The sequence below is a fragment of the Gouania willdenowi genome, chromosome 16 (assembly GCF_900634775.1).
Source record: "Gouania willdenowi chromosome 16, fGouWil2.1, whole genome shotgun sequence".
Lineage (NCBI taxonomy): Eukaryota > Metazoa > Chordata > Actinopteri > Blenniiformes > Gobiesocidae > Gouania > Gouania willdenowi.
This window is the reverse complement of record NC_041059.1, coordinates 26,097,469-26,108,688: the sequence shown is the minus strand read 5'-3', so window position 1 is coordinate 26,108,688 and position 11,220 is coordinate 26,097,469. Positions and strand designations below refer to the sequence as shown.

At 39.7% G+C, this 11,220-nt stretch overlaps 1 protein-coding gene and 1 long non-coding RNA gene across 9 annotated transcripts in view; one reads left to right on the top strand and one right to left on the bottom strand.

Annotated features, from left to right (window-relative positions):
* Positions 1-272: 272 nt before the first annotated feature.
* LOC114477509 (activating transcription factor 7-interacting protein 1-like) overlaps positions 273-11,220 on the bottom strand; it is a 39,077-nt gene continuing 28,129 nt past the window's right edge. For 6 of the 8 annotated variants that reach the window (XR_003675712.1, XR_003675716.1, XR_003675713.1 and 3 more), the window contains 3 exons: positions 757-913; positions 514-670; positions 273-334 (listed from right to left, as the gene is read on the bottom strand). Coding sequence is in view for 2 of the 8 variants with exons in the window: in XM_028469842.1 (XP_028325643.1) it covers positions 1,958-2,634; positions 3,138-3,159 (699 nt within the window). In the remaining 6 variants the exon portion in view is untranslated. Of the gene's footprint in view, positions 335-513; positions 671-756; positions 914-999; positions 2,635-3,137; positions 3,164-11,220 lie in introns of those variants that run through there. The other 2 variants (XM_028469842.1, XM_028469843.1) reach the window with 2 other exon arrangements.
* On the top strand, positions 5,938-10,645 carry LOC114477516 (uncharacterized). The gene is made up of 4 exons (XR_003675722.1): positions 5,938-6,079; positions 6,456-6,548; positions 9,812-9,982; positions 10,374-10,645. It is a non-coding gene; the product is annotated as an uncharacterized LOC114477516 (long non-coding RNA).

Below are 11,220 nucleotides of genomic sequence, written 5' to 3'. Positions count from 1 at the left end.
ATTCAACTTTATTTATACAGAGCAAAATATAACAAAGTCATCTCAAAACGCTAAACAAAATATAAAAGCGATAGTAAAAAAAGAAGAAAGAACCCAACAAGATCCACATGAACAAGCATTTAGCGACAGTGGGAAGAAAAAACTCCCTCTTTTTTATAGGAAGAAATCTCCAGCGGAACCAGGTTCAGAGGTGGCAGCCATCCGCTTCAACTGGTTGGGGTTAGTGAACAGAGGGACAAACAGAATAGGATAGAAGAATAGTCCATCCATGTGTCCTAGACTAGTTGAGCTGTGAGCCATCGATCAGGAACCGCCATCTCCAGCATCAAGACACCTGAAACAGAAAAGAGAGTGGAGGGTGAGGAGAAGGCACAGACTGCAGGAAAAAAAATAATTTATATATATATATATATATATATATATATATATATATATATATATGCTAACAAGAGGATTTTTAAAAAAAATCCATGTGTTTATTGTCTTTCTGTGTAAATGGGAGGTTTTGCTTACATTGTTTTAGTGAATAGAAGTCTTTCTGTCCTCTGATGTCTCCTCCTGAGGCTGAGTGTGGGACACTTCAGTGGGCTGTTGTGGATGCTGGTGCTCCCATCCTCCATCGTTCTTCTTCTACACCTCCATCAGTAGATGCTGGCACTCCTGTCTGACACTTTACAGGCATTATTTTAAAATAACGTCCATTTTTACAATAAACGTGTTCAGTGTCTTTCTGTGTAAATGGGAGGTTTTGCTTACATTGTTTTAGTGAATAGAAGTCTTTCTGTCCTCTGATGTCTCCTCCTGAGGCTGAGTGTGGGACACTTCAGTGGGCTGTTGTGGATGCTGGTGCTCCCATCCTCCATCGTTCTTCTTCTACACCTCCATCAGTAGATGCTGGCACTCCTGTCTGACACTTTACAGGCATTAATTTACAGTAACGTCCATTTTTACAATAAACATGTTCAGTGTCTTTCTGTGTAAATGGGAGGCTTTGCTTACATTGAAGTCTTTCTTCATCTCCGTCTTCTGTTGATGTCTCCTCCTGTCCTCCATCTTTTCTTCCCTCGTTCATCTCACATGCTGGGAATAAAAAGTTTATCTCTAACTCTTAACAACCTAACTTAACCTAACATACTCATAACCTTAACCCAACTCCTCAGCGTTCCACGTCCAAGTGCAGATCCACACCTTCACTGTCAGGGTCACTGTAAACAAAGAACTCAGAAATATTACAAGCAAACATGTCAAACTCAGCTGCCTCTATTAGGACAGGAAGTTAGGCCCACTCTGGGTCCGAACCAGGGGGTTCGGTCCACACTGGGTCCCAAGTCAGGGGGTCGGCCCAGTCTGGGTTGGCCTACTCTGAGTCTAAACCCAGAAGGTCGGCCCACTCTGAGTCTAAACCCAGAAGGTCGGCCAACTCTGAGTCTAAACCCAGAAGGTCGGCCAACTCTGAGTCTAAACCCAGAAGGTCGGCCCACTCTGAGTCTAAACCCAGAAGGTCGGCCCACTCTGAGTCTAAACCCAGAAGGTCGGCCTACTCTGAGTCAGAACCCGAGGGGTCGGTCCACACTGGGTCCAAACTCAGGGGGTCGGCCCACTCTGGGTCTAAACCCAGAGGGTCGGCCCACTCTGGGTCCAAACCCAGGGGGTCGGCCCACTCTGGGTCCGAACCCGGGGGGTCGGTCCACACTGGGTCCAAACTCAGGGGGTCGGCCAACTCTGAGTCTAAACCCAGAAGGTCGGCCAACTCTGAGTCTGAACCCAGGGGGTCGGCCCACTATGGGTCCGAACCCGGGGGGTCGGTCCACACTGGGTCCAAACTCAGGGGGTCGGCCAACTCTGAGTCTAAACCCAGAAGGTCGGCCAACTCTGAGTCTAAACCAAGAAGGTCGGCCCACTCTGAGTCTAAACCCAGAAGGTCGGCCAACTCTGAGTCTAAACCCAGAAGGTCGGCCTACTCTGAGTCAGAACCCGAGGGGTCGGTCCACACTGGGTCCAAACTCAGGGGGTCGGCCCACTCTGGGTCTAAACCCAGAGGGTCAGCCCACTCTGGGTCCAAACCCAGGGGATCGGCCCACTCTGGGTCCGAACCCGGGGGGTCGGTCCACACTGGGTTCAAACTCAGGGGGTCGGCCAACTCTGAGTCTAAACCCAGGGGGTCGGCCCACTCTGGGTCCGAACCCGGGGGGTCGGTCCACACTGGGTCCGAACCCGGGGGGTCGGTCCACACTGGGTCCAAACTCAGGGGGTCGGCCAACTCTGAGTCTAAACCCAGAAGGTCGGCCCACTCTGGGTCTAAACCCAGAAGGTCGGCCCACTCTGGGTCCGAACCCGGGGGGTCGGTCCACACTGGGTCCAAACTCAGGGGGTCGACCAACTCTGAGTCTAAACCCAGAAGGTCGGCCCACTCTGGGTCCGAACCCGGGGGGTCGGTCCACACTGGGTCCAAACTCAGGGGGTCGACCAACTCTGAGTCTAAACCCAGAAGGTCGGCCCACTCTGGGTCCGAACCCGGGGGGTCGGTCCACACTGGGTCCAAACTCAGGGGTTCGGCCCAGTCCAGGGCCGAAGCCGAAGCCTCGACCCAGGCTGGAACCGAACCCCCAGGTGAGGACCACTCATGGACTAAATCTGAAATAAAGAAAAGAGAAAAAATTGGTTAATAAACAGTGATATTTCAAGATTTGTGATTGGGGGCCACCTGCCTGGCTGGTCTCACGGGTACGGGGCTGCACTATGGTTCACAATAGTAAGAAAAATAATTATTGGATGTTTTGATTTTTGCTAGAAAATGTTAAAAATGGACCGAAAATAATGCAGGAAATAAAATACACATTTCCATCAAAACTACCTCAGAACAGGACTTAAGTAAATAGTAAATAAAACTCTGTAAAACAGTCTCAGCAGCCCAAACGCTCACTACAAGTATCACATCAGAGTCAAATTATCACAAAAACAAACGTTAAACACATGAAAAATGAAAACTATCAACCATTTTCTGTAGGTCTTTAATATAAATATAAACGCCTTAAACCTGATTCAGACCTAGAATAATGACTATTTTAAATCATAACACGTTTGATGCTTAAATAATTAAAGTATGAATATCAGATAATAATAAAAACATGTCTTACCTTGGGCCATGCGCGGGGCCATGGTCACCTACTGCTCTAACGTCTTCTTCTCGTCCTGGTATAAAGTCTTCTTCTGGTCCTGGTATAAATTCTTCTTCTGGTCCTGGTCTCAAGTCTTCCTCTGGTCTGGTACAAGTCTCGTAAAGACTTTCTGTGTGTTTTGTAAATGTTTCTCAGCTCAAAGTTGCTCACAGCTCTCCTCTCTCGTCTCGCTGCTCACAGTGAACGTTGGACGTTAACAGGTGACTTTAAAAGTCGCAACCTCCTCGTTGCCATGGCTCTGACGTCAGTTCACGGACACGCGTACAAAACTGAACATGTTACACGGCCTATTTTTTTATTTTTATTTGTGAGCATTATTGTGGGATATTTAAACATTTTATGACCTATAAAAATAAAATATTTACACGGGGTGACTATACGTTTGTTTTACCAGCTCATTACCACTTATAAAGTCCTGTCCGGTGCGTAATATTCTAGGTATCCCTGGTGTCCCACGGACCCTGAACGTAGCACCGAAATCACATTAGGCTGCTTTAAACTGTCATAACTCCGCCAATAATTGATCTATTGAATAAATTCTAACATTGTCTGAAAGCTAATAAATTGATCTTTACAGCCAATGTGTCATGACTTGACACCTGATTTTTAATGACACGTGTGACGAAGTCTATTAAAGAGGCCAATGATCAGAGGGGCAGATAGAGAGAGAGCAAGTAGGATGAAAAGCACCAAATAACTCCTGATTTTAATTAAATAATGTCAGCAAAAAGACCCTGTTGTACAATAAATTCTCCATTGATGTTCATTGTTTACTGAGGGATTTGAGAATAAAGGAGCCATGTAGTGCAATCTCTTATTGACAACAATGCATGTTTTTTTATTGCAATTAAATAAATGATATTATTTTATTGCATAATTGTGACCATCACCAGCCCTCCCTAAGGAAGGGTAAGAAACACTTTATTAAAGGGAGAATATAAAAAGAGAGGGCAGTGTTACACCTATCTGAGGGGGAAGGGAACAGGGAAGAGGGAGTCAGGGTAGGAACATGGAAGGGGTGGTGAAGAGTCGATTGTTTTAAGGTGAGAGTGAAATGTGATGTTATAGTTGTGCATATTGTGCTTATGTTGTGTAATCAGTTAAGCCAGTCTGGTGACAAGTGTGGAGAAATTGAAGCAGGTGATTTATAGGAAGTTAATGTAAGATGAGTTCAATGTCTGATGAATAAATGTCTTTCAGCAGCTCATTTTTACTTTGTGTACATTATTAATGTGTACTGTAAAGTATGCTTGTAGTGTGTGGTCAGAGTTTTAGAACAGTGTGTAAAGTTTGTTAGTTTAAAGTGTGTGTGTGTGTGTGTGTGTGTGTGTGTGTGTGTGTGTGTGTGTGTGTGTGTGTGTGTGTGTGTGTGTGTGTGTGTGTGTGTGTGTGTGTGTGTGTGTGTGTGTGTGTGTGTGTGTGTGTGTGTGTGTGTGTGTGTGTGTGTGTGTGTGTATGGCTAAGTGCATTAAGGCTATTGAGGCATGCTACATCAGAGTGATAAGCGTTAAAGCGTAAGTAGGAATTTTTCAAAACCAACCACGGAAATAAAATACAAATCTTTTTACGCTGTCATTATCTGTCATTAACATAAATAAAGTGTCATGAAGGCTGTTATTGAGTATGTTTGCTAAATTATGACAATTTGCTAAATGATGACATCTTTGGAGCTATGTTGTCATTTTTTGGGTTAAGTGGAGGATCTAATGTGGTTTAGTAGAGTTATGGGTAACAAACAAAACCTAATGACAGCCTTCATAACACCTCATTCATAATGACAGGTCTCATGTTATAATAATTACAGCATAAAATGTCAGCGTTATGTTTAAAACTTCAAGTAAAGTGTTAACCATTATTATTTATTTGTTGCACAGGCCGGTGGCTGCACTGTAAAAAAAAGTCCGTAAAATATACAGCAAAAGACTGTCAAATTCCAACAGTAAAGTAGCGTAAAACCCAAAACGTCCTTTTACTGTAATAAATACATCGAATAACAGTTAATTGTGAAACTGGACAAAACTTCAACTTTTACTGTAATAAATTGAAATGATAAAGACTTTCTGTAGAAACAAATAAATATACATACATTTTAAAAGTAAATATCGTAATGAAAAAAAATGTTTGAAAACCTTAGATTTTACGGCATTATTCGGCCAAAACTACATCTTATGGGGTTGTGCACATTAGAATTTACAATATAAATCTGTTGATTGCTAAGCAAACAAAAACCTTCATTTTTACAGAAGCAAAATGTTAAAAATAGGGTCCACTGTAAAAATACAACCAGTAAATACTATTAAAAAAGGCAAATATCAGCAGCAAAAGACAATAAAATTTTATCTTTTTTTATTTATTTATTTTTTAATTCAGATACTGATATGCACATTAATAGTTTGGTCTGCAGTATAACATTGTTAACCTTTTCATAAAAAAAAAATCAACAGCAAAAACATATGTATAAAATAAAGTTTAAGGTTGCTGAATAAAAGTGATTTAAATAATCTTTTTTAATTATATATTTAAAAACAACTTTATGTTCTGTTATGTCTCACGCCATATTATCAGACCACCTTAAGTGTTTTAATTTATTTAATTTAAAGTTAAAAGGGTCCTCTCAGTTAAAGGTACTCTCCAATACAGTAGGTGGCGGTAGTGCACCTGCAACACCAGGTGTCAGTCGCCAAAAAACAAAACGAAGAAGAAGAAGAACACGTCATCTGAGAAAGACCAATAGCGTGGCTCGCTGCTGAGACGTGTACAGACCGCTCTTTTTACCTGGACACCTGGTGACCTCGTTAATGGACGCAGTTTTGAATTCGTACCAGCGCCATTTTAGGTGCTTGGACCACAGCATCTTTGGACTTTTTAGACATCCTGGCAGCTTTAAATGAACTCGTGAGGTGAGTACATGTGACTTCAAGTTATATCTGTCATAAAAACCCACCAGCACAGCTATGATAGATGTGTTTATTAAGTTAGCATTACTGTGGTGAGGAAAGCATTGCCCGTGATTAATTTCTGTGTTTGATATGCTTAATTTGTTAGGGATGAATTACCAAAGTACCTGAAGACATGTTAACCTGTAATTTATGTGGTAAAGTAGTTTAGTCATCATTGTAATTGTTCATTGTAAACTGCATCGGAATGAACCACATTTATTTAGGTGTAATGAAGCCGACTGCTAGCAGACATGTACCAAGTATGGCACGTTTAAGGCAAATTTTCTAATTATTTTTTCCTTTCTTTTTACAATATTACTGTTTTGTTTTTGTGAAGAGCATCAGAAGAGAGTGACAGGTGAAACAGTGTCAAGACAACAGCGAGAAAAACATGCTGAAGATATAATAAAACCTTGGTTGGAAATATTTGGTATGTACAGTATTTTACCATTTTGACTACTTGGATGGTCTAACTCTTAATGTTACTGACTGTGTATTTAGTCATTTGATTGTAATATGTAGTCTGTGCATTTTAGGCTCTGTGGTTATGTCTTAAAGGGGACATATCATGCTAAATCCACTTTTTTAGCCCTTAAATGCATTTTGATGTATATTTAGATTGTTTAGAAGTACAGAAAAGTTCAAATTAGTCTCTTCAGGTGCTCCGTTGATATCTTTTTATTCTGTTTTGGTCATATTTTTCAATCTGTTTCGATTTTTCGATTAGCTATTACGTTTTTTGAACAATAATGTCAGCGGAACTGCCAAATTAGGACATCGACTCCAGGCCCAACACTTCGAGCAATCCGCCATTTTTATTTCTCGCTTTTATTTTGTAGTCCAAGCTCCAGGATGCGGAAGTTATGAGAGGAAAAATCAAAATGTTTGGTTGTTGGATGTAGTAACCCACACGCTTCATTACACTGTCTCCCAGCATCAGAACCTTTTCAAAGTGCCTGGTTGAGTTTTATTTTTCACGGAAATGTACCCACATCTGTGGGTAAGGTCATTTTTGTGCGCGCGCAGCACTTCAAGGATGACTGCTTCTGCAACCTCCGCCAGTATAAAGAAGGATTTGCCGAAAGACTTTGTCTGATTGAGGGTTCAATTCCTTCTATCTTTGGAGACGACGAACAGAGCACTTCGGTAAGCTGTAAATAACGCTAAAAAGTGTTATAAGACGTCCCTGTCATTGTTTTGTTAGCGCTGTGTGCTCGTTTTAGATCCTTGATGATATGGCCTACGTGGTTTAATTTAAGTCTGAAGTTTTCATTAGTCATTTCATTTTGCCGTTTTTCTCTCCGAAAAGACTATTAAAATGCATTTTGTGACGTTAGCTTGGCGCTAGCGTTAGCTCGGTGCTTGTGTTAGCTCACTTGTTAGGGTTCTGCAGGTTCCTTATCTTCATTTTCATCTCGCTCCGCCGGGTCAGACTCTGGCTCAAACATGTAAGGCTGGATGGACAAGTATTCCGTTGTTGACATTGTGTAAATAACGTGTGAATAAACTTTTTCTGCGCCGCTACATGGCCATATCTCTTCTATCAAACTACAAAAATGGTCGAGCAGGGTGGAGTTAAACCTGGAGAGGGGGCGGGGTATGAAGTGTCTCATTTGCATTTAAAGAGACCGCACCAAAATGAGTTGCTCTTAGAAGCACATCAGAAAAGGGGTCTGGGGAGCTATAATAATGAGGAATTCAGACCCAAGCAGTGCAGTTCCGCTTTATATCGACCACAACTGTATGATTTATATCTAAAAAGGAAGGATTTAAAACCATGATATGTCCCCTTTAAACTGCTGTATTTTTCAATAGATTCACAGGCTGCAAGGATTTTTGCTCATTTATCTAAAATCCAAATTAAGTATACATTAGAAATCTTCACCATTTTCTAGCTTGGTTGTGTGCCCCCAAAAATCTAGAATTGGGTCACTGCCAAAGTAAAGTTGAGAAAAAAAATTCAACTATTCATTTCATACATACAAGGTTCGAGGTTACTTTATTTGTAGCATTAGGTAGATTTTTAGTTTTACCCTTTTGACACTTGCCTAACTGTTACACCGTAGTTTAAATCAAATTGTTGAAAAACATTCAGCTAAAATTACCACAACCAACTAATGTATCTTTGGTTCAATGTTTTATTATAATACATTTAAGCACATTTTTTAAATTAACTTATACCAGGAAGTAAAAAAAACAAAAACATTTAAGTAGTTTGGATAAACCTCAGCCCAAAGCAAACAACTACTTATGTCATTGTATAAAACTTAACGTCTAAATAATGATACTTGAGAAGTAATTTAGCCTATTACTGAACCGATACATCGGCCGATTTTTGCGTTTTTTACGTGTATCGACATTGGCCGATGTTGGCTGCTGCGTTCGCCGATCCGTATTATTTACAGAGAGCAGAAATTATTTTTACTTCTTGTTCTACATCGTCTGTTTTTATTATTTGTTAAATATTTTTTACTTGGTGTCGTTCTAACTCACCTTTGTTAATGTTATGGCAATTTTTATATTCATCATCATATCGTCAAATGTATGTTCATGTGTACAATTTGTCAGGTTTTAATACATGATGACTCCATTACTCTTTGCACTTTTGAACAGCTGAATCATGTTAGATTAAACAGTACAGATCGTATTGTACTCAGTGCAACACAGAGTCTCTGCTGAAGGCCAAAACTCAAACTCACATGCAGATATACACGAACACACACACTATCAGGGATAGAGAAGAGTGGCGCCCAATCTTCCTCATAATATACACATCTTCATCATCCTCAAATGTTTCCACTGTTGGGAATCTGACTCCCCCTTCTCCTTACCTCAGGGTGGAACTTCTTATGTTATCTGTATAAAAGCTTAAGCTGTGAAACTGTTTGACAGAGCGGGTCTCTGTCTTCGGATCGCCTGGCCGGGCGGTCACCAATTTTTGTCCATCTTTGTACTCTTTTTTACTTAGTTTTATAATAAACCTTTTTTATAAAATCATCAATGCCTCGCCTGGACTCCATCACTCAACCAGAGCAATAAATCATGTCTCCAAATGAGGTCAACCGTAAATTTGCCGTGACATTAATTTCAATAAATTTTCTTTTTTTTAATTGAGACTCATACCATTTGTTATCATCGTTGTGTAGTTTTTATGATGTAAATTGAGGGAGCAAAAGTAGTATCGGCTTCAAATATCGGCTCAAGAAAATCAGCCGTCTGTATCGGTCATCGGCTAAGGCTGATGGAAAAAAAATCTGTATCGGCCCTAAAAACCGATATCGGTCTATCCCTAGTATGGAATAGGGATTTACATCATGAAAATTACACAATGATGATCACAAATGGTACGAGTCTCAATTTTAAAAGAACAAACGTTTATTGAAATTAATAAAGGTCAGGTAGAACGACAAGTAAAAAATATTTAACAAATATTAAAAACAGGTGACGTAGAACAAGATGAAGTAAAAAATATTTCTGCTCTTTGTATATAATGCGGATCGGCGAACGCACCAGCCCACATCGGCCAATAATATCAGCTGGCCGATGTATTGGTCATCACTCATATGGAAAGCAGCACAAACTTGCACAGTGTCAATATTGGGAAACTTGTTTTGCACTTATTTTATTTTAATTTCTTGTCATTGTTATTATTTATGGTGTATGCCCTTTTTGTTGTTTTCTTTCTGAATGCAGAAGGGATCTAACCAGTCCACAATCAAAGCTTCATTGCCAACGTTGCTGTGAGTCTTCTGGCAGAAATGATGACACCTGTATGAATTCTTTGGTTTCCCTAAACATCACAGCCTGTCTGTACGAGGCTCTCACCATCTTCAATTAAGTCTGCACCTAAAGATTCAATAAGAGGTACGCAAGGGTATTGATCAATTTAACTAAAGAAAGATGGACAGAAAACACAAATCTTAATCAGTCTAGGTCAGGTTCATTGTCCAGGTGAGTAGTTTCATACAATGAAGGAAACTGACACTATAAAATAAGTCACCGTCACATTGAGTCATTAACTTCAAGTTCTATAATAAATCAATGGGAAACTTAAATACACTGTAACACAAATAATGATTATAATTAGGGCTGTGCTGTGTATCACTTTTACATAAATAGATTTAAGAACTGCAAACTTACTACTTAAATAATTTATCATTGGACCTGTTTTTGACAACAGGTTTTGTTCATTACTGTACATTTTGCTCAAGCACTGATCAAACTTTTGAAACTTTGTGTCCATGTTTTTCTACAGAGGAGATCCTGCCAGTCCATAGTGAACTCCTGATGGACATCTCAGTACTCCAGCAGAGCTTCTATCTTCAACATCATGTGCATTAGAAACTCCACTACACGTTTGAGTGTTTTCCTTAACCAAGGCAGGACCCAGTGACTCATTACTCTTGATCGGTCAGGGGCAAGTGACTTTTTGTTTTATGCTTATTCATTCCTTCATGGATTACCAGCCATATAAATATGGACACATGCTGTATACTCAAGATCTATGCTGCTTTGCGAGTATAGAAACACAACACATGACCTGTTCAGTCTGTTTTATAGATGAAATGTCAATTTTCTTATTGTTTATTAGTAATATTCACTACCTTGGTTATATATGAGAATCTTTAGATTGTTCTAGATTTAGTGGTTGCTATTGTAAAATGTACGCTAAATCCATTTATGTTCCTCATGTATTATACTGTATTTTTTAACGGTAAAATACTGGCAACCACAGCTGCCAGTATTTTACCGTAAATTTGACAATTTTTTTCTCACAGTGTGGGGATCACTGATCTAAGAACTTGTAAACACCAAGGACCTTTTGTTTTATGAAATGACATGTTTTCTTCAAGTACATGGACAATGTACAAGTCCATCCACAAGACTGGAACACATTCAGTTCATTAGAAAACTATGAAATGACTGAATAACTTGTATATTATATTCATTCATTACATACAGACTAATATATTTCAAATGTTTATTTCTTTTAATTTTGATGATTATAATTGACAACTAACAAAAATCCCAAATTCAGATTCTCAGAAAATTAGAATATCACTTAAGACCGATACTGAAAAGTATGAACATGAATAGTAGTG